The sequence below is a fragment of the Macaca fascicularis genome, chromosome 9 (assembly GCF_037993035.2).
Source record: "Macaca fascicularis isolate 582-1 chromosome 9, T2T-MFA8v1.1".
NCBI lineage: Eukaryota > Metazoa > Chordata > Mammalia > Primates > Cercopithecidae > Macaca > Macaca fascicularis.
In genome coordinates, this window is record NC_088383.1 from 23,823,269 (window position 1) to 23,847,659 (window position 24,391).

General features: G+C 39.3%; 1 protein-coding gene across 2 annotated transcripts in view; it reads left to right on the forward strand.

Annotated features, from left to right (window-relative positions):
* The window catches only part of ARMC3 (armadillo repeat containing 3), a 115,922-nt gene extending 105,932 nt beyond the window's left edge, over nt 1-9,990 (forward strand). For both annotated transcript variants that reach the window (XM_005564794.5, XM_005564795.5), the window contains exons 17-19: nt 2,019-2,219; nt 4,277-4,439; nt 8,737-9,990. In XM_005564794.5, coding sequence (XP_005564851.1) covers nt 2,019-2,219; nt 4,277-4,439; nt 8,737-8,946 — 574 coding nt within the window. In that variant the 3' untranslated portion in view covers nt 8,947-9,990. The remainder of the gene's footprint in view (nt 1-2,018; nt 2,220-4,276; nt 4,440-8,736) is intronic.
* Nucleotides 9,991-24,391: the final 14,401 nt, after the last annotated feature.

The following is a 24,391-nucleotide window of genomic DNA, read 5'->3' on the forward strand; positions in this document are numbered from 1 at the left end:
ATTATGTTATTAAACCCATTTAGGGAGTTACGTTCATTTAAACTTTTGATTACATATTTCTCAGTTCCAAAATTATATTTTTATGTCTTCTATTTATTTTTAAGATTTTTAAACTTCTATTCATTTCAAGAGTATTTGACCTTACTTCTTGAAGCATTTTTAAAGTCTGTGTAATCAACATCTGTGTCATCTAGGCAGTGGTGTCTATTGATTGTCTTTTCCTGAGTTGAGATTTTCTTGGTTCTTCATATAATGAGTAATTTTAGATTATAATAAGTTATAAGTCCTATGGGTCTTATTTATGGGTTGCATTTACACGCCAAGAATATTCCTTTTGGGTGTATTTTAGCAGTCAATTGACTAAGTTGAGTTCAGGCTTCCAATTCCAACCAGGCTCTTGTGGATTGTCATTCCCATGTCAGTTCAATTTTCAAAGTCTTTGCAGTGCTATTTGGATTGGTTCTGCATGTATGCCAACCAGTATCCACTTTGGGACTTGGATGGCAGTCTATCCCATAGTTCAGTTTTCAGAGTCTATGTATGTGCTGTTGAGGGCCAAGCCATGTATGCACAACTCAGGATAAGCCTAGGAATTTATAAATAATTTTATGGGGTTACTTTTCTGAGCTCCTTCTTTTCCATAATCTTCCTTGCCTTTTCTGATTCTTTGGGGGCTTCCCTTTAGGTCCTCCAGCCAGAAAACTTTATTTATCTTGATCTACTGCACTCTTGCCATGACTGCACCCATAATTACAGCCAAATAGCAAAAGGTCTGAGAGATTATAAGCAATTTTAGGCTCTTACAGGATCCCAGTGCCACCAGTGCCACCGCTGTCACAGGATTCCTTATGGGCTTAGAATGCACAAAAATGAAGAAAAATTAGAAAGAACAAAAATTAAAACTGGGGCTTCCTTTATTCTCTCTTTTTCTGTCTCTCTTTTTCTTCTTTCTTTTTCAATCTTCTTGAGCCTTCTCTGTCTGTGCTGATGTTCACTTCCAGTTACTGGGCTAAGTTTAGTTCAGCATGGGGAATTGTGGAATTCAATAGAAGCATAAACTGTAACCTTTGAGAGTATCTTTTCCATTGGACAGAAATTATTTGCATCTCTACATGTAAAAAATATACATGTTAACTAGTAATTCTCTAAGGCCAGAACTTTTAATTAAAATTTCATTTTTATTAAGTGCTAAACTAAGTACATTTCTCTAGATAAACCTTGGATGAGTCTTTGTTCTTGTACATCATGGAGATTACATGCCATTCTTATTTTGTGGGGTTTTTTTTTTTTTTTTTGCTTTATTTCCTTGTTTTGAATAATTTTTCTTGAAAATAGCAATCCATATTATTCCTGCAGAGGGTCTTAACTGAAGTAAAAGATGATATAGTTGGCTTAGATTCTCTGAAGAGGCAACCTAATTGTTTCCAATTCAATAACTATGTATTACATACCTACTACTATGTGCCAGACACCTTGCTAGGCAATTGTGCAGAAGACCAATATATGATTTTCATAATATATATCAATCACACAATGTTCTCTTGAAAGTTCGTTTGTTCTGCATAATACTTTGTGAAATTCTCCAACTGTCATTGAAAATGAAAATTTGAAAACTTTATGTGTGTATAAAATACAGTCATTCCTCAGTATCGATGGGGAATTGGTTTCATGAAGCCCTATAGATACCAAAATCCATGCATACTCTAGACCCACAGTCAGCTCTGTGGAACCCACGTATATGAAAAGTCAGCTCTCTGCATCTGTGGGTTTTACTTAGCACAAATACTGTATTTTCAGTCACATTTGGTTGTGGAATGCAGAACCCAGGGATAAGAAGGGCCAACAGTATTTACTGAAAAAAATCCACATATGAGTGATCCATACAGTTCAATCTCGTGTTGCTCAAGGGTTCACTGTACCTTATTTCTGTGATGCTCTTCTCAGAAATGCAAGAGCATTTGTTTGTTTGTTTGTTTAGCAGAAGATGTGATCTTGATTGCCCTTGTTTACTTTCAAAGGAAAGGCAGAGGAAAAAAAGAAGAGGAAAAAGTGAAAGAGGAGGAAGAGGTTATGGTGGTACCAAAATTTGTGGGTGAAGGAAGCTCCGACAAAGAATGGTGTCCTCCCTCCGACCCTGATTTCTCTATGTACGTGTATGAGGTTACCAAATCAATACTGCCCATAACCAATATTAAGGAGCAGATTGAGGTTCTTGCAAAGTAAGTTGTCTATGTATATATGTGTTTTTAATTTCGAAAAAAATGTAGTGACATATACGTTTTAGCCATGTTTTAGACAAATATACCATGAATTAAATTGAAGCTTACAGCACTCTGACTCTGACACAGAAACACAATGAATTTGAAAAGTCCTCAATTTCTATTTAGGTCATATGTTCACTAAGAATCAGAGATAGGAGCTGGAAATTGCTTTGAGAAAAATGCCTGTCATTTTCTTCAGCGAACCCATGAAAAACATCTTTCAATATGATCCTGCAGAAGTTATGAATCAAAAGTTTAAAAATTAAATCATCCCTCAGGTGGATGGGGTGTTCATAAGTTAAATGAATCCTACTGTGAATTATTTGTAAACTGATAAATTTTCTAATACAAATGTCCAATGTCTCTTTTTCTGATCTGTTTCTGATCTTTCGCGTTTCATGTTTCTCTAAGTGGGGTGTGAGCATTCTAAACAATGGCTGCTTAGGCAGGCTCAGGGCTCTGTATAAGCCAGTGAAGTTGTCTTCTTCATTAGAGTGTTTAATTACACCAGGTAAAGGCTGGAAATTGACTCGGTAGCTGTAAGGGGTTAGGAATCACCAGAAGTGAGGACAGGCTTCGTGACTGACACCACTCAGTAGGTAAGCTGCTGGCTTGTGCAACAGCTGCGGTCTCCATGGGAGCTTGCATCTCCTCCAAATAGCAGTGAGTTGCTATCATGAAACCTGGATGTGACAACTGCAAGTAACACAGCTGCCAGATCATTGCCTTTTTGTCAGTCAGAACTGGAAGAGAATATTTTTGGCTACTGAAGTGTTCCTGATGTCCTTGAGAAGTGATGGCTCAAGCGGAACTCTGTCTTGGCTTATGTGAACATTTGTCGAATCTCCTCATGCTTTGTTCCTATCAGTAACACTTTTCATCATTCTCAAATAATTGTCTTTTCTTAACCTGAGCCCACACCAACATAAAGAGAGAGGCAGAGATATGTCCCCATGGCTCTGGTTCCTTGGCATTCACTAGAGTACCCCTGGCTTGGTGGAACTGCAATCAGTTCAACAGCTTTCTCCCCAACTCTTTCTCTCTCTCTCTCTTTTTTTTTTTTTTTTCTTTTTTTAAATCATTGTTCTTCTGTGCTTGGTTTTTCATGCAGCAAGAGGAATTTCTTTAAAATTCGCAATTTGGGCCAGGCACACTAGCTCATGCTTGTAATCCCAGTGCTTTGGGAGGCCGAGATGGGAGGATTTATTGAAGCCAGGAGTTTGAGACCAGCCTGGGCAACATAGTGAGACTCTCATCTCTCTTTATAAATACAAATTAAAATAAAAATTGCAATTCTGCCCTTACTCCAAGAATGTAGTGGTCTTCATAGACAAAGGGTATTGCAGGTGTGTTTACTGACTTCTTCAGTGAGAGCCTAATATTAGGAGAAATACACAAGCAAAGTATACCACATTTATCCTGCCTTGCCCGCAAAGCTGTGACTTTATTTTTCTTTTTGCCTCGTCCTCTTCTTCCTTGCTCCTCTGACTTCAGTGTTAAGTCATACCATGTCTTTCTCTAAATTAAAATAAATTTTAAAAGAAAACATAAAAATATAAAACTTGAAAATGTTCATAAATCTAATGGGAAAATTTTCTGGGTGTTTGTCTTGTCTCTGAGTTTAAATTCCTTGAAAGAAGAACCATATGTTAGTTCAACTCCTTCTTTGGATTTTAGATTAAAACATTTAAAAATACTTTTCAAGAGTAAGATAAAATTTTAAAACTGCATTGATATTTAGTGTTATATTGATTTTATCTTTTTATAAGTATTAGAAAAAATTAGCACTCATTTTCTCCTTCAAATTGAATGAAATTGCTAGAATTTCAGTTTATATATGATGGTTTGCATACAGTAAGCATGCTAACCTACTTATGGTAAGTACTTTCTCAAAAATAAAGCACGATGAAAATCACCGCAAATGTCATTTTTACATGTATATTTACATGTAATTACACTCAAAGCATCCTGAGTTATTGAAATTGACTGATTTGATCTCAATGTAATTGACACAGGTATGTGGCAGAAAAAATGGGTGGTAAGATTACAAAAGAGAAAATACCTGACTTCAGCTGGGAACTTCACATAAGTGAACTAAAATTTCAACTTAAATCCAATGTCATACCGATTGGACATGTCAAAAAAGGAATCTTCTACCATCGAGCTTTGCTTTTCAAGGTGTGTAAGGTATTTTGCCTCATTTGCCGTTAAGTAAAAATGCTTTGTCTTTATCATATTGGAGTAGGCCAGTTGCTAACATTTAACTGAATATTATTAATTCTACCATTTAGATTTATTTATATCTGGCATATATGTGTATATATACATATATACAAGCATACACATACATATATACGAATATATACATGCATACACACACATACCTGCCTATATATTCACCAGACTACTAGAAGCATATTTATTCAGTAGTGACCATACACCTACTATGGCGAGGGCCTCTGCTAGGGCCTGAGAGTACAGAGATACTAAAATGACAGTCCCTGCACTCAAGGGGTACCTAAACCAGACTTGCAGCTTCCAAAGTAAAGTCAGGGAAAATTCCAGAGAAAGAACTGATATATAACCCAAGTACGAGAGGCTGCATAGGGTTTCATCAAGTAAAGAAGGAAAACAAGAGTATTCTAAACAGAGAAAACATCTTACGCAAAATAATACAGGTATGAGAGTCAGTGGTCTATTTGAGGAAGGTAGAATAGTTTGCGTGCATCAGGAAAAGAGGAGGGCTGAATGCTAGATCATAATTCATCATGTAAGTTTGGGCATTATTTTATTACTCTAAAATATAACAGTAGCCACTGAAAGTTTTCAAGGGGGTAACATCATTTTGAACCACTATTCATGCAACAGAATGGGGAATGAATTAGAGCAGGGGCAAGACTAGAAACAGGAAAACCAGTTAGAAGGTGACCGAGCAAGAAGAGTGGTTGATCCATACTAAATCCTGACATGTAGATGTGGAAGAGCCAATGAATTTAGAGGACATAATCCAAAGGAGTTGGTGACTGCCTAGGTGTGGTGTGAGAGAGTCCATGAGAAGAACAAAATGATTTCCGGGCTTTGAGTGGGGCAACTGGTAATGATGGCATTATTCCCTGAAATGGGGACATCAGAGAAGGATCAGCCTGAAGAGATGGGGTGATCTTTTGCTCCATTATATCCAGTGTCTGGCATATAATAGAAGCTGGGAAAATGTGAACTATAGACTAAATGCATAAATTTCCTACCCTTTCCCAAATACTTATAAACATCATTGCATTCACATGCATCTTACCTCCAGTTCCAAGCTAATTCTGTTATCTAAGTGCTAGCCTTTCCTATTCCCTTGGATTGCCTGCTCTATCAATTCTTACTTCTCTCCTGTCTTAACTCTCTTCTCTCTCTTAGCTATTTTCCCCTTTAAAATCTAAACATGCTTAAGTCTGCAGTATATAAAGAGAAAATATAAAGCTCTTATCATAATAGCTACAATTACTACCTTAAATCCTATTACCATGACTAATGTCATTTTGAACTATATGCCAGGGACTTGTTACCTATAATTGTGAAGCGTTTCAAAATTGCCAAATATAGAAATTACTACCCTTGCTTTAAAGGTGAGCAAACTGATACCTGGAGAAATAATTTTACCCAAGGTCAACCATAGGAGGAGCTGAAATTTGAGCCCATGCCTACCTGAATAAAAGACCTACCACACTGCTTCTACCCATAGATAATTCCCATTCCTGGTCAAAATTCTGAATCATCTTAGCTCCTTGTCACTCTTTGGCACACCTCTCATTTTTGTCCCAACTCACGGTCATCTGGCTTTTGCTCCCACTCTCTCAATAAGGACCTTAGTGATCTCCTTATTGTCTGCCTTGCTTAATAGGTCAAATAATTGGAGAACACCTCCAGGTCTCTCTTAAATATTGGGGTTCCTCAAGGTTCTGACCCAGACACTCTTCTGTTCTCCCTTTATGTACTTCACAGGGTGAGGTTTTCCTTCATATGGCCTTAAATAGTACCTAAATACCTAAAATCTACAGATCATGTCCTTCATCCTTCAAACCTCCCCTGATTCCAGATCTATGTATGTCATTAATATCCAGGCTAGCTCTATATGAGTGTCTCATAGGCACTGAATTTGTCAAGTTGAGCTGCTATAACAAAATACCATAGACTGGAAGATTAAACAGTAGTGACTTATTTCTCATAGTTCTGGAGGCTGAGAAGTCCAAGATCAGAGTGCCAGCAGATTCAGTGTCTAGTGAGGGCTCCCTTCCTGGTTTGCAGACAGCCACCTTCTTGCTGTATCCTCATATGACAGAGAAAGGCTCCCATTGTAACCTCACATGGTGGAGAGCAAGCATGCTCTCCTGTCTCTTATTATACAGACACTAATCCCATCGTGGGGTCTACCCTCATGACCTCATCTAAACCTAATCTCCTTCTAAAGACCCCCACCTCCAAATACCATCACATTAGGGATTAGGGCTTCAACATATGAATTTGGGGTAGTACACAAACATTCAATTCATAACAGGCATCTTAAGCTCATTATGCCAAACAGAATTACCCTCACATCTCAAATGAGTCATACAATTAATTACCCAGAAATCTCCCACCACTGAAATTCTAAACACCAATATTTACTGATAAAATATCTTATCCTTCCCCTCCTCCTAAATCCTTCGGCCCTCCTATATATACTCTTTATCTCCTCTATTTTCTTCCAGTTTTTTGGCCTGTTTGGCTTTACTTTCTTCCCTAGGCAGGATAGACAAATAGACCACAGCCCTAGTAATTCACTCACTCACTAATTTCCCCCATTCCCTCTCCTCCCATCCTTCTACCCTCTGCCTTGCCAACCAGGCCTTGTTCTGATTGTCTGTCCTTTTCACTCATACATGCCACCTACAGGCGACTCCTATAGGCCACCCTTTCCCAGCTCCTAGTGGCAGGCTTTTTCCTATTTCCTTCAGCTACTAGGCCCCACATCCGCCCTTTGCCAAGCCCTTCCATCGGCACTGCTCCCCTCTAAGCAGGTGACCTTGTGTCCCACTTCACAAAGAAAACAGGGAGTTTCAGATGGGAATTGCTTCACCTCAGTCAGCAGCAGTTATTACCCTGACATTAAAAACTCAGACTCCAGAGACAGATGCCTTGGCTCTCACTTTTGGTCACCACATACTGTGACCTTGGGAGAATTATGAGACCTCAGTTTTATCCTCTATAAAATGGGGAAAACAATAGCATCTATTCCACCGGGTTGGTTGTTTTGATTATTTACAAGGCTTTGACAGGGAGTGTTACTTTTGGAAACATCTTATAATTATATATTTATTTTTGTCTTTCTACCCCACTGAACTATGAGTGCCATAAATTCAGATACTGTTTGTGTTATAGTTGACTCTTTACCAGTAGGTCTGTGTAGAATGTAAGGCTCTAAAAATGATAACCATGTCTTAATCATCATGGTCCACCCAAGACAGAGTGACCTAGTGCAGTCATTGTATTGTAAGTAATCAATAAATTAATATATACATATACAGGGTACTAAAACAACACAATTCCTGCCTTCTGGTGCTATGTAGTATTAACTGAGTATGTAGCCTTGCTGGTGTCGCTGCTGTAAGCACTGGACAGATAATTGACTTCATCTTCCTAACACCTTATGAAGAAAGTACTGTTGCTCCCCTCATTTCTCAGATGAAGCCATAGAAACCCAGAGATGCCAAGTCCCTTGCTGTGGTGCACGGCTAGTCGGTCTCAGGTCTGGGCTACAATCCAGACCCAGGCAGACTGAGCCAGTTCTCCTGTTCACTATAAAGTGGCTGAGTAGTCTCCAGATTAGAGATGTTTTGTTTTAATAACCTCAAAATCAGGAATCATTAGAAGGCAAATTGAAGAGACAATGTCCAAGGAACCTAAGCGGTCTCTGGTGAGGTGGCAGCAAGGAGCCCTGGGACCAGGCACACACAGTTCTGCCTCTCCTGCCCCATGGCACACAGAATAGTTTAGCTGGAAAGAGCCCCCACCCCAGGGTGATGCCCCCATTCAGTCCCACTGCATTTCACAGCCAGGGAGAGCCCAGAAGTTTGGAAAGATGGATAGATGCACCAGTGCCAAGAACGTACAGAATAGCTTTTTTCCAACCGCCTTCCTCATCTGATACAATAGTGTTACTACCTGAAAAAGGTCACTTCCCAGCAGGACCTACACAGAGATTTTGCATCTACAGAATCTTGAGTGAATTTATCACATTTGATAAAGGGAATTTATCACATTTGATAAAGGGAATTTGTCACATTTGATTGGCCCCATACCAGTAGTCCACATCTTTCAGCCTCCTATCTAAACATTTCTTTGCAAGACTTGTGTATTTCACCTTCAATCAAGGTGGGCAATTACAAATAAGATATTCCCCACCCCTCTCCCACATCACCCTTGGTTGATCTCTTGTTTTCTCCTGCAGGCTCTGGCAGATAGAATTGGCATTGGTTGCTCCCTAGTTCGCGGAGAGTACGGTAGAGCCTGGAATGAAGTCATGCTGCAGAATGAATCTCGGAAGGGAGTGATCGGGGGCCTGCCCGCTCCTGAGGTGTACGTGGTTGACCTCATGTTCCATCCAGGTGGACTGATGAAGTTGAGAAGTCGAGAGGCTGATCTTTACAGATTCCTTTAAGCCATCAGACGAATACAAGAGAGGCTCAAACAAGAAATTCACTGTGTACACTCTCTAAGACGTTCTCCAAATTGATTTTATCTCTTTAAATAAAAACTTTAAATAAAAGCATTAGAAATGTTTTCTCTGCATAGAAATTAGGAAACTTGAAGTCAACTTTGCTGTGCTTCTGATTTCAGCCTTTTGGCAAGAGTTCTGTCTTATTAGGTCATTTTCTGCTCACTGACCCTCACATAAAGCGGATTGTTGTTGAAATTCATCCAGCCCACTGTGTCCTGAGGAGCACCTCTGTCACTTAGGGATCACATGTAGCACTCAGCTGCTGCACCCAGGACAACACTGTGGCCTCATGATTGTCATCCTTTGTGCCCAGAATGCTTCAGGCACGCTCAGTTAAGCAAACTAAGTGACTTTTTAGTATTTGCAGTCACCTTGTCTCAGTTTCATTTAAGATTTTGATAGTTTAGATAGAATAAATACAGATGTTTGAGTATTACAAATTCCTTTCTAAACATTTTTGTTTCTATTTTTAAAAATTCATCATTAAAAACACTTTAATATAGTGAATTAAAAATATTTCTAAAGTACATTTCCATAAAATGTTTTTTGTTTTCATCTTGTCTGTGTTAGCTTGGAAATATAACTTCAGCTAAAAACAATTCTACTGTGCTCTTCCACATTTTAATGCTGGGCCATCAATATATTATTTTCCATTTATATAACTAAAAAGTTTTTATTTTTTAGAAAACTTTGAAGCATAAAGGTAGAGCAATCTTTGCTGAGAAATTGCATTTTCAGTATTGAGCACAAAATGGGGAGTAAACATACATTTCAAATAAGACAAAAACTACTAATGTGGTGATCTCATGAAGTATGTATTGCTTAGTCATGCTTAAAGTCCAGTGTTGACCTGTATAGTCATTTTCCTAAAAGACGTTTTAAAGTGAATTTGATTTTAGAAATTAAAGCTAAGATTATTTTGTATTAATTTGTAATTTCAAAGAATATAATTCTTTATTTCAGAATAAATTGCTTTATTTCAAATGGTGTGGTAATTATATTTATCATAGAGTTTTATGAAGTTAGAGCATGGATTATAGGATACAAACCTATTTGTAGGTTTTCTCTCTGCACTTTCAAGTCTGTTTTGATCCAGAAAGTATTTAAAGTAGATTACAAAGATCCATGGGATATAAGAAGGAAAAAAAATAAATGAAATACAGGCATAAGTGTAGGAAAGTCCAACAAAGCAGGAATAAGATTTGGATCCAAAGATGAGAATTCACAAAAATGCAATGCATTTGTTAGAGATGAATGGGAATTTGACTCTGTACTCACTGGCAGCCAGTTTTGGGGGGAAATGTTATCCATTATGTGATTTACACTAGGATCTGCTAGATAAAAGCACAGACCAGTTTCTCAGGTGGAACAAATATCAGGGGAAATTCTCTTTGGTAGATTCATAGAGATGGCAAAATGTAATATAGAAAATAACATCGTCAAAAACCAACCTCCTAGTAAGTTCTGAAAAGAAGTTTCACAGGCTAAGGCCCTAACATCAAAGTGGAATTAGGCAAACATTCTACGCAGAGCCACCAGGATAGGGACCAGGAGAGCCACCAGGATAGGGACCAGGTATATACCACTTTTTAAAATCTGGTGCATACCAAAGATCATTTTTTTTTTTTTTATCTTTGAGACAATTCTGTACAATGTCTCTTTTAACTAGTTTCTAGATAATTACTGAACAGATATAGTTTAAATTTAATTCTCATACAGGTTTCCAAAGTTCATTTCTTCTGTTTTACTCAGTTTAAATGTAGAGCCATAAAATTTAAAAATCAGCCAATTATACAAAGACAATACATTTGCAATGGCAACAAAAGTTATAAAATACATAGAAATAAATTTAACAAGAACTATGCAAGAAAAACTACAGAATTTTAATGAGACTTGAGTAAATGGAGATGTCCTTTCTAGGAATAGCATGCTGTCTGATGGGAAGTTCAGTAGTATAAAGATTTCAGTCCCCCATATTAAGATATAAAATTAGTATAATTTCTATTAGAATCCCAACACATTTCTTTTCTGAAATTGACAAACAGCAAAATTTATTTAGAAGAATAATGATAATAATAATAATAATAAATAATAATAAAAACTAAGAATATTTTCAAATGGAAAACTACAGAGGAATTGTCTCACTTATCAGAACATGTATTAAAAAGCAATAAAAAGCAAATTAGTATGGTACAGGCATAAAAATTTTAAAAAATTAAGACTCCAGACACAAATCCATACATAGAGGGAGGATTTAGCATTATTAAAAGTAGCTTTTTTGCCCAGGGGAAAAATGATAGCCTATTCAGTAACTGGTTTGGGAAAATTATAATCTTCACAAGGGAGATTCTATTTATGCCAGAAAAACTGGAAGTCATAAAAGAACATATATGACAAATTTGGCTACATAAAACTCTTAAATTCCTGTCAGTAAAACACACTGTAAGCAAAATTATTGACAAGGAGAAAAATGCAGCATATTTAACAAGCAAAATGTTAACATTCTCAATAAGCAAAGATCTTCTAAAAATCAATAAGAAAAAGACAATACACTTGGAAAACAGACGGAGATGACAACAACTTTTCTATAGGGGTAATAAACAATCCTCAGATCTCGGTGGCTTAGGTCTTTTGTCACACTACATATCAAACACAGGTCAATAGAGGGAGCTCAGTTCCACACTGTCATTCAAGGACCCAGGCTGACAGAAGTTCCTCCATTTTGTACCTGCACCATCTGGAATATAAGATCTCCTCAGCTGCTACAGCGAGAGGGAAAAGTGCTAAGAATCTCCTTCAGGAATTAAATGCTTTGGCCTGGAATAACGTGTAATTTGGTCAGAACTAGACCCAAAACATATGGGGTAATACCTGAAACTACAGAAATTTGAGTCAGAATCCTGAGTTTCCCTTAAACACACTGGAAACCCTGACAACTGTTGTGGTTGTGACATTTCAAGACAATTTATATAAAGTAACTTGTAGTTGTTCTGTCAGAGTCAAAAGCCAGAGTTTCACTTCTGGAGATCAAAACATTTCATTAAAATTAATATCTAACTTTTCAAAACAGCTATTAATTAAATGGAAAATGGACAGTGAAATAAAATCTGTTTCACAAGCTTTGATCTTTAAGCAAGCATCATAAATGAGAATTCAAGTTTGTGCTGTGCTTTTCATAAGTACACATCAAATGTGTTTAATACTTTTAATAAGTACACATCAAATGTATTATTTCCTTGCCAAAGAAGCAGGACTTAATCCATGAAAAATACTTTTCCAGAAGCTCAAAATAACATGTAAAATCAAATGGATTATTATTATTTTTTTGAGGCAGGGTCACTCTGTCATGCAGGCTAGAGTGCAGTGGCACAGTCATAACTCACTGCAGCCTCGACCTCCCAGGGCTCAGGTGATCCTCCCACCTCATAAGTAATTATGGTTTTTGTCATTACTTTTAATGGCAAGTAACTTGTTTCTCAGCAAGGTATGTCTTACAGCATTCCCCTGCCACAGGTGGCAATCTGGAGATGAGGAATGGGGTTTCAAGAGATGGTGCATTTTCCTTAGAACTATCTAGAGAGAGGCCATATTTACATACTCTTTTTTTGTTTGTTTTTTGAGACGGAGTCTCATTCTGTCGTCCAGGTTGGAGTGCAGTGGTGCCATCTCGGTTCACTGCAACTTCTACCTCCTGGGTTCAAGCTATTCTCCCGCCTCAGCCTCCCGAGTAAGTGGGATTACAGGCGCCTGCCACCACACCCAGCTAATTTTTATATTTTTCGTAGAGATGGGGTTTTGCCATGTTGGTCAGGCTGGTTTTGAACTACTGACCTCAGGTGATCTGCCCACCTTGGCCTTCCCTAAGGCGCCAGGATACAGGCATGAGCCACCACGCCCGGCTGCTCTTTGTTTTTAAACTCAACTGAACATGGGGTAGGATGAACTTACTAAAGACTATACGGAAAAATAACTGTTCTTGGTATATTCTAGGAGCAATACAATAGTGTCAAGTCCCTTATTTAGGGATTAATATTTAAAAGTCCTATTCTTTATTTAAAATTACCTGAGTAGTATTATATAGATCACTAGCAAAAGCTTTGCTTAGGTTTATCATTTTAAAACCATGAATATAATTAGTTTAATAATAAAAGTGGACTTCATTTCCAAGGACAATCATCAAAGTGTCAGGCGGGAATATATTAATATAGTGAATTCAAATAAAGTTCTTGTGGAATTCACTCAGTACAAGAGACCTGTAGGATCTACCAATAAATAAACCACAAATCACAATTTAAAAAATAAAAAGCATTGTTGGAAAAGGTAAAGAAATTTTCTTATGGTGATTTTACTTATAAATTCAATAAGCCTTTATTATTGAGAATTAATATAATAGCAGGAATAAAAAATTCAATAAGCCTTTATTATTGAGAAGCAATATAATAGCACCTCTTTAAAATCAGAGCTGAGATTAAGTTCTGTCTCTCACTTTTTCCAGCCATGTGACCTTGAAAAAATTACTTAACCTCTCTCTCCCTCAGTTTAGTCTTCTGGAAAGTAAGGAAAAATAATAGCAAATATTTATATATTGTTTACAATGTGCCAGAGGCTGCTCTTTGTAGTTTCAACTCTTGGAGTAATCCTGTGATGCATAGGCAGGACTACCTACAGTTAACAAGCGAGAAAACCCAGGCACAGAGAGGTTAAGTAATTTACCCAAGATTGTCCAGCTAGTAAGTGACAAAGCTTTCAATTTAAACATAGTTTTGATTCAGAGGCCATGCTTCCAACTACATGTCTCATAAAACTGTTGTGAGGGTGAAATAAGACCATGCATATAACTGACAGGTGGGAGGTGGCATATGCATTTGTATATGTGAGTGTGTGCGCACGCGCGCGCGTGTGTGTGTGTGTAGCTCTCTATTCTATGCACACATAATGTTCTGTTCTGTTTGCCTTTAGCATGTTTTAAGGGAATTCTTCATTCTTCATGCATTTGTCTTTCTCTTTAGATCCCTCTATAGGGCCAGAGAGTAAATATTTTAGGTTTTGCAGGCCATTCCATCTCTGCTGCAACCACTCAACTCTGCGATTGCAGCACAAAAGCAGCCATAGATAACACCTAACCAATGAAACTGTATCTATTAAAATAGGTGGGGTCCAGACTGGCTCATGGACCATAGTTGGTCAACCCTTGCTTTAGACGATGAGCACTTTGAGGATAAGGACATGGAAAGGCTTCACTTTACTTAGTATAATCCCTGGGCACCTTAGCTAAGTATTCAGGGGAGACTCCCACCCTGGCATTTGCCTTTGCTGGTTTCTCTGGGCTCTAAGATGGATCTGCTTGATGTTATTCCAATGGATGCCAATACATATGCCTTTTTCAATAGGAAGAGGACAGATTTGACCAATCTACATAAAAAAAATAAACCCCCTATCTTCTATACTTCTGTCAAGAACTGTGACGGGTCTGAGATTTTATCCTACTTGCAAGCTAACTGCCCATTTTAATGTTACTGGAATGAGATATGAGATATCTGGGTAAGAAACAAAGGACTTTATTACTCACAGCACAGCAAGCAGCATCAGCCAGGCTATTTGTGTCAAATCTCCTTGCTCCCAAGTCTCATGGGGAAAACATGGATAGACCCAGAGGGATGCCCACCAATGCAGTGGTTTGTGTTACAGAAGAACTCTGAGCTTAGAGAACCCAAATCCTTTATAATAAGCAGCAAGGGCCAGGTGCAGTGGCTCACACCTGTAATCCCAGCACTTTGGGAGGCTGAGATGGGCAGATCACTTGAGGTTGAAAGTTCGAGATCAGCCTGACCAACATGGAGAAACCCCATCTCTACTAAAAATACAAAATTAGCTGGGCATGGTGGTGCATGCCTGTAATTCCAGCTACTCGGGAGGCTGAGGCAGGAGAATTGCTTGAACCTGGGAGGTGGAGGTCGCAGTGAGCTGAGATGGCGCCATTGCACTCCAGCCTGGGCAACAAGAGCGAAACTCTGTCTCAAAAAAAAAAAAAAAAAAGCGTATAATGAGCAGCAAGGGAGACACTATATTATTTGCCAAAGCTATTCACCAACACCTTTGAAAAGATAGTCTGGAACAAAACTCAATCAGGAAGATGTGCAGAACAAGGGAGACCCATGGAGCATTACCTCCTAATAGCTTCATCAACTCTCAACAGCCTTTAAGGAATCTCTCATCTGTAAAATAGAGATGACTCATACATGGTTATGTGAACTTACCCTAGACAGTAATAAATATAGATATTCAGATGTTTTATACAGATATATAAAAGCTTATTATATGTATATTATTTGTAATTACATTAAAAAGGTCATAATAGATTGGCCTCATAAGTCATTAAGGCCAATTTTCTTTTCTGGCAGCCCCAAAGGAGTATTTGTGAAAAAGCATGGTGGTTTTCCTCTATCTCATACTACATTGCCCTACTAATCTTTTGTCTACAAGTTCAAGTCCAAATTCAGATCAAGCCTCACTTTTATCCTTAAGCTTCCCCTGATGCCTTATACTTTATTGGTAACCTTCTATCATAGCATCTTTGGCACTCATTTTGCATTTTTTCTTATGCTTACTGCCTGGGGTTGCTGTTTTCTTAAAGCACATGTATGTGATATCGTGGTTAGAAGCATGCAGATCCTTGGAGTCAGAGAGGCTCAGGTTGGAGTGTCCTACTTACTCCATTCTTAGCTGTGGGATCTTTAGCATTTGCTAAAGACATTTTCTTGGTTTCTACATCTCTAAAATGGGGACATAATAATAGTAGCCACTTCATAAGGTTGCTCTCAGGAGTAAATAAGTGCATGTACAGTACTGAATATAGTGTCAAAAATAAAATCAGATCCAGTTAGAATGTTAAGAGTTTATCCTGAATACAAAATAATAGTTCACAAACTAGGAGATCTCAAACAATGTTTCAATTTTACAGCAGTAACAGGGCAGTTCATAGAGCACGAAGGAGGAAGCATTTTGGTCTTTTTCATGATTGGCTGTCATATAGTCTTTATTAAGGCAAACCAAACTGTTTAAGCTGATTTATTGATAGGTTATTGGTTTAATTTCACTGAATCAGGCTGATAAAGACAAAAAGCTTACATTTGTGTTATGTTTATCTTTACGGTGAAAGGTTTGGGAAAATCAGGATGACTTGAGTTTTGGGCAGCTGGGCTTTGGGTATACCTAAACTGTGGTCTCCATTTTTATTTTGCTTTAACAATTGTAAGCATTTGACAACTATTAGCTATTATGCTTTGATCTCTCCCAATGAGATGGAAAGGAATTTTATGTCGGGCATACACCTTATTATCAGAGCTCCTTGCAAAGGGATAACTTGAATAATATTTGTTGACTATCTGAATGCCTTAAACTAACTGATCTTAAAGACTAAAATGGAATTCTAATTCATTTTTATTTTCTTTTGGATATTTTTGAAAGTAGTTGAGTGGTAAAGAAAATCACTCCCATTTCTGATTAGGTACTGATTTCCTTTGGCCTTTCAGTGTAGCAAATATGATGACCACATGGTTACTTTTTTTTTTTTTTCTTGAGACAGGGTCTCACCCTGTTTCCCAGACTGGAATGCACTGGTGCCGTCTTGGCTCACTGCAACCTCCACCTCCCAGGCTCAATCAATTCTCCTGCCTCAGCCTCCCGAGTAGCTAGTATTACAGGTGCACACTACCACCCAGCCAATTTTTGTACTTTTAGTAGAGATGGGGTTTCACCATATTGCCAGGCTGGTCTTGAACTCCTGACCGTAAATGATCCACCCGCCTCAGCCTCCCAAAGTGCTGGGATCACAGGTGTGAGCCACAGCGCCTGGCATCACACAGTGACTTTTGAATTTGTAGAACAGATGTCAAAATGCAGAAATTCTGTCTTTGGAGCTAATGTCTGAAATCACTCTCCATCACCAACACCTTGGCTACCTGTGTATGAATGTTTCATTAAGAGAGGATACAGCATTACTTCCTATGGTTATATGACTCCGTATTGCTGCTTGGCAGACAGAGCTTGCCTGTGACTTTGAATGCCTCCCCTTGGTTACTGGCATACTTTTTACCTTTTCTTGTTTTGTTTTTGAGACAGAATCTCGCTCTGTCACCCAGGATGAAGTGGTAGTGGCGTGATCTTGGCTCACTGCAACCTATGCCTCCCAGGCTCAAGTGATTCTCCTGCCTCAGCCTTCCAAGTAGCTGGGACTACAGGCATCCACCACCACGCCGGGCTAATTTTTGTGGTTTTGGTACAGACGGGGTTTCGCCATGTTGGCCAGGCTGGTCTCGAACTCCTGACCTCAGGTGATCCATCCGCCTCAGCCTCCCAAAGTGCTGGGATCACAGGTGTGAGCCACCGCACCTGGCCTTATTACCTTTTAAAGTATGGTTGTTTGTGTAGTTAAGATTACTTGAGCTCTTGTTAACCTGCTAACAACGTATAAAGCTCCATATAGGCTAGGATCTTTCTTCCCACCAGAACTTGGAAAGGAGCAGGCTCCCATTTTGACAAATCCCCAGTGAGCAGCATCTGCTTTAGGTATATTTCAGTCACAAATGTCTGGGTCTGACCTCAGGGCGATGAGCTAAGAGTCATTAATTTCCTTTTCCAGCTCAAAGGTATCAGCCCCCAAATCCTGCAGTCAGGCTCTGATTATCTTGAGAAAGTCCCAGTTTGTTTTACACAAGGACAGCTGGCATACAAATGGAATCAAGCACTTTTAAGTAGTCGTTAATCATACTGATGAGAACAGCTGAAGCCAACAGCGGCCTCGTAAGTACTCAGATATCTGACACACAAATCGAGTGATAGTCTAATTATTTTATTTATAGGTTCCTTTCTTTGAAAAATATGAGTTTGTATCTAGCTGGCCTTTTGATTCTATAGTCTTTACTTTCAGAAAAACTTTGAAAAACCCAGATGAATGCATTTATATCTATATTATCAAATCATTTATCTGCTAACTCATTGATAGTCATTATCTGCATACACAATTTTCTAGCTCTGTGATTTCATTTATTTAGCTTTCCAGAAAATTGTTTTATTAAAAGTCTCATTTTATTAATACAAATAAGAGAGAGATAAATATGCTAGTTCCACAGAGTCTCACAGGATAGAAAGCTTAGCTTATTTTTCTTGTATGCAATTATTTGCTCCTTTGAGGATTAGAATGAAAAGAAAAATTAACTGTTGAATGAGGAGATTTTCTTTAGGCAGTTATTATTTTCCTTAGCTAAATAAGATAATAATAGAATAAATAATAAAAAGGGAGCAATGAATTGCCAGCAACAGACTTCAGAGTCCCACTCAGAAGTAACAATATGAAACCTATCCTAGCCGGCTTTAAGGAGCATCACAAAACTTAACAACAGTAAAACTCTCACCATGCCTGAGAGCCATGATTACTAGCTATGTAAACATTACTGCTGAGTTAAAAAACATTTACAGGATCATTAAAATGCCCCTTTTCAAACACGTTCCTTACAAAATAAACACCCTGAGACTCAAGTTCGCTGTGTCTGATGCTTCTAAACCATTACATTCAGAGAATGTACTCACTAATATGAAATCCCCAGAAAGGAGATCAAGAAACGAGAAAAGTCTTGGTAAATCTCTTAATATCAACCATCTGATTTCTTTTAGGCTTAGATTTAGTCTCACCATCAAGTTTTTGGCATAGTTGTAAAATGCTAAGTTTCCACTCTTTCAAAGGCCCCAAAATGAAGACTGGGTGGGAGCAGGGGAGCGGCTTCCCCGCAGGAATCACAGTCCACAGCTTTAAAGTAAATCACTGCAGAAGAGAAGCCAGTTCTTGCCCTCAGCCTGTCACTGGTTGAGTTTCAGAGCCCTCAGAGTCAGAAAGATGGGAGAGAACGCATGGAGTGTAGGTCCACCATGGGCATGCTCTATTAGTTTTCATGTGCAGTTGACATCTCTCAAAGACACCATGCAGAAGGGATACAAAAGCCTGTAGAGCTCAGATAAGAGCTAGGAACTGCCAGAGAAGGGTCAGAACAGATCTTAGCAGATGTTCTGACATAGGAAATGTTTCCTCTAACCTTTTAGATTCTATAATTGGGGGCCTGTGAATTAAACAGACAGAAAACAGATTATCAAAAGACAGACTTAATCATGTACTTATGGGAGTTCACAGAAAAGTGTCACTCAAAGAGACGGTTAGAATTTGTGGCTTCTATACTGTCTTAACAGGGGACAACGAGGGAGAAAAGGGAACTTAGGGAAAACAAATGACTTTTTGGAAAGATATATAGGCCCTTAGGAGAACGGATGGGAGATATGATAGTTTGGTCACAATGGCTATTTAGGTGTGGTGCTGACTTCTAGCCTCTGGTGATGAGTCAGTCTTCTCTGTTTGCTTCCAGGGAGAGAATTTAAGATAATTGAATTGTTTTGAGTTATCTTGGGTGGCTCTACTTTTAGACAGATTTCAGGAACTCAAATGCCTCTGCTCAAAATAATTTATATGCCACAATAGCATATTCTGGGTTCTTTCAGCTCCAAATTATTCCCCCAGGTGAAGTGTACTTGGAAAATCTCTGCTCAGATTAAGGTCTTAATATCTACACTTAACCTTAAATATGGGATTGTTCTTTAAAACAAAATTGGAGCCATTGTTGATGGGTGTACATCTATACACACACACACACACACACACACACACACACACAGCTCCCTCCTCATATGGTTGTTTGAGAATTAAGTGGATGAACGAACATAAAGCAGTGCAGTGAATATATATACAGTTATATATGTATGACAATTAGCCAGGTGCAGTGGCTTATGCCTGTAATCCCAGCACTTTGGGAGCAGAGGTGGGAGGATATCTTGAGTCCAGGAATTTGAGACCAGTGTGGACAAAACAGTGAGACCCCTTCTCTACAAATGATTTTTAAAAAAATATTAGCCAGGTATGATGGTGCATACCTGTAAGTCCCAGCTACTTGGAGCCTGAGGCAGGGGAATTGCTTGAGCCCAAGAAGTCAAGGCTGCAGTGAGTCATGAGCATGCCACAGCACTCAGCCTGAGTACCAGAATAAGACCCTATATCATAAAAAAGACATTAAAAATACATGAAATAAATTGTCTAAAAAATTTGAGACCCGGTCAGGCACAGTGACTCATGCCTATAATCCCAGCACTTTAGGAGGCCAAGGTAGGTGGATCATCTGAGGTCAGGAGTTCAAGACCAGCCTGACCAACATGGTGAAACCCGTCTCTACTAAAAAGATAAAAAATTAGCTAGGCATGGTGGCGCATGCCTATAGTCCGAGCTCTATGGGAGGCTGAGACAGGAAAATCACTTGAACCCAGGAGGTGGCGATTGCAGTGAGCTGAGATCGCGCCACTGCACCACTCCAGCCTGGGCAACAAGGGCAAAACTCTGTCTCAAAAATAAAAAAAAAAGAAAGAAAAAGAAAATTTGAGACTCATGTTGTACCAAATGACTTGGTTGAAAGATGCCATCAGCTTGAAGGTTTTGTCACTCCAGTTTTGCTGTTTGCAAAACAATGAAATGAAAAGTTTTGGGGACATGCTTGAGTTGGTTGTCCCATCTCCTTGCCTTTTTGTTCTTACGCCACTGGAATAAGCACTAAAATTCTTGGGCCTTGAAGACATTTAGATGATGGGTTTCCTTTGGGCACCAGTAGCCAGTGGTATGCTATTGCTATTCTTGGGACTTGGCAATATGGTTTTCAGAAGGAATAATAACTGAATCGTCTCCTTCCAAGCTACAGAATCACTCATTCCCTAGATTCATACATAATTACAGATGTAAATTGTTAGTACATTATAATTAGCATAACACCCGGAAAGATACTTAAAAGAAACTTTAAAAAAAACTGCTACATATAGATGTGAGCAAAATCAGAAAAGACCCTCCGCAAGCACCATGGTGGGGGGCAGGATGTGCGGTGCTTTTCAGCTGACACGCCAGCCGAGAACAACCCAGTTCAGATCCTAGCTCTGCTACTAAACGAGTGGCCTCAGACAAGTCACTCCCTGGCCCTCAGTTTCTTTGCCTGGAAAACGGCAATGACGATAGCTCCCTCCTCATATGGTTGTTTCAGAATTAAGTGGATGAATGAACATAAAGCAGTGGAAACGGTTCCTGACACAGAGGTCACCCCTGATGAGCATCATCCATCCTCAGCCCATTCATGTCATTCCCTGGTTAGACAGAGCAGGGATGGAACTTGGCACCAACCCCACTAATAATATATTTCTTCCATATATACCTGCTGACCATGAGGCCTTGCAAACCATGTGAGAAAACTAATATAAGCAGCATTCCACCATACACCTTACCCAAGGGAGTTAACTTCAATCACCTGCATGCATGCAGGACCAGAATAATAACTGATCCTGACTCTTTGCCTTATTATACTACTAAAATTCCCACTGCAGGAGGGACTGATGTGCCATTTTTTGATCATGCAATGTATGTACTAACATGGCTTCTCCCTGCACCTGCACCCCCTTGCTCTATCTTGCACATGTAATGATATTCACATACCTCATGATCTTCATATCACCCTCCTTAAAACACTGCAAAGATCTACCCTCCAGGAGCCAGCTGGAGAATTCTAGCTTCTACGCTGTCTGCCTTGTGCTTGAGCATAAGCCTCAATAAAGCCTCTCTGGGAAACTTTCTCAGCCTCCTGTCAATTTCCACTGCATGAGAGCCTAAGAATCTGTGATCAGTAACACTAGCATCCTGATTTTCAGACATAAAAATAAAGGGGTACAAATATATAATTTGAAAGAAGAAATAAGAGCTAGTGTTTGATAAATTGGTAGGGTATGATTTACAATAATCTGTTGTACATTTCAAAGTAGCTACAAGAGAATAATTCAAATGTTTCAGCATAAAGAAAAGACAAATATTTAAGGTGATGGATATCCCAAGTACACTGATTTGATCTTCACAAATTATATGATTATATTAAATTACATGCACCCTGAATGTATATACAGCTTGTAGTTATTAATTAGAAAATAAAATTAATTTTTAAAAGCTAAAAGAATTATTTGGTAACTTATGGAAAAAAACAGAAATAATTCATAGCCTCTCTCCTTTTAGCTAGGGCTCCACTGGAAGTAAAGAGAACAGTCGATCAAACCACTTTTGAGAGGGAGCAAGGAGCCAGCCCTCTTAGGGGCATGCTGGGAAACACCCACAAGCATGGATATAAACAAAAATTTTGAGTTCCTTCAAGGGAAAATTCCAGGTCCCTAAGCGACCCCTGAGAAGTAAATGAACAACTTGATAAGCAAGAAGATAATAGTAACTTAAAAGAATAACCAAGGAAGTTAGAGTCACAAAATGTTGGGTTCCCTACAGAAACTAAAGATCTTAACATATGGCGGGGCGCGGTGGCTCAAGCCTGTAATCCCAGCACTTTGGGAGGCCGAGACGGGTGGATCACAAGGTCAGGAGATCGAGACCATCCTGGCTAACACGGTGAAACCCCGTCTCTACTAAAAAAATACAAAAAGACTAGCCGGGCGAGGTGGCGGGTGCCTGTAGTCCCAGCTACTCAGGAGGCTGAGGCAGGAGAATGGCATGAACTCGGGAGGTGGAGCTTTCAGTGAGCCGAGATCCCGCCACTGCACTCCAGCCTGGGCGACGGAGCAAGACTCCGTCTCAAAAAAAAAAAAAAAAAAAAAAAGATCTTAACATATGTCCCTGAGCTGTTTTTCAGAAACCCAGATCCTACTAAATGAAAAATACTCTCACTAGGCCTGGCCCAGTGGCTCACATTTGTAATCCCAGCACTTTGGAAGGCAGAGGTGGGCAGATCACCTGAGGCTAGGAGTTTGAGACCAGCCTGACCAACATGGTGAAATCCCGTCTCTACTAAAAATACAAAAATTAGCCAGGCGTGGTGGCGCATGCCTGCAATCCCAGCTACTTGGGATGCTGAGTCATGAGAATCACTGGAACCTGGGAGGTGGAGGTTGCAGTGAGCTGAGATGGTGCCACTGAACTCCAGCCTGGGTGAACTCCAGCCTGGGTGACAGAGCCAGACTCTGTCTCAAAAAACAAACAAACAAAACTCTCCACTGGCATGTAGACCTTAGATAAGGGGGGAATTAAGGACTGCATTCTGACTGTAGTTCTTTGTTCTAAATTTCTTCCTGAGGGGCCGGGAGGAGGTCACTTCCACCAGCCAGAGCTAACATTCTTTTCTGTTGATCCCAAATGTTTAGACAAAACATCACCTCTTTAACCAGTTGTAAATCAGAAAAATCTTTGAATCCACCTATGGTCTGTGCCCCCTCTGTTCGGGTGTCCTGCCTTTTAGGTCAAAGCAACGTATAGCCTCCATGTATGAATTTATGACTTTGCCTGTAACCTCTGCCTCCCTGCCTTTGAAAACCCTTACCTGTGCACCATCTGAGAGTTTGGGTCTTAAGCATGAGCTGCTAATTCTCCTTGCTTGGTGCCCTGCAATAAATGCTTCACTTTCTCTTGCTGCAAATCCCAATGTCAGTGTTTGGCTTTGCTGCACTGGGTAGGTGAACCCAAGTTTGGTTTGGTGACACTTTCCTGAGCAAATTGAAAATTCTCCTCTCTTGTTCTCGCTGTGCTTTGTAAGAGCGAGCCGAGGTGAGGTATGTCCTCTGATGGGGTTCAGAAAGTGCTACTCCAAAACATGGCACCTTGGAATATTGAATATTTTAAGCCAAAGGAATTTGAGAAAGTGGCATAAGCAGATAGGTCTCTCTCACCTTCCCTTGAAGCAGGTCATGAGCTCTCCCTTTGTCAGAGGCATTTGAACCAAAGCGACTCCATCTTGAATAGGGGCTGGGTAATACGAGGCTGAGACCTACTGGGCTGCATTCCCAGGAGGTTAGGTATTCTTACTCACAGGAGGAGATAGGAGGTCAACACAAGATACAGGTCACAAAGTCCCTGCTGATAAAATAGAATGCGGTTAAGAAGCCAGCCAAACCCAACATAAACAAGATGGCGACATCGGGTACCCCTGGTCACTTTCCCTGCTCCTTATATACTAATTATAATGCATTCGCATGCTAAAAGACACTCCCACCAGTGCCTTGAGAGTTTACAAATGCCATGGCAATATTCAGAAGTTACCCTATATAGTCTAAAAAGAAGAGGAATTCTCAGTTACAGTAACTCTCCACCTCTTCCCCAGAAAACTCATGAATAATCCACCCTTTGTTTAACATAAAATGAGGAAATAATCATAAAAATAACCAACTAGCAGCCCTCAGGGCTGGTCTTCTAAGGAGTAGCCATTCTTATTTCTTTACTTTCTTAATTAAATCCTTTCACTTTACTGTGTGGGCTTGCCCCAAATTCTTT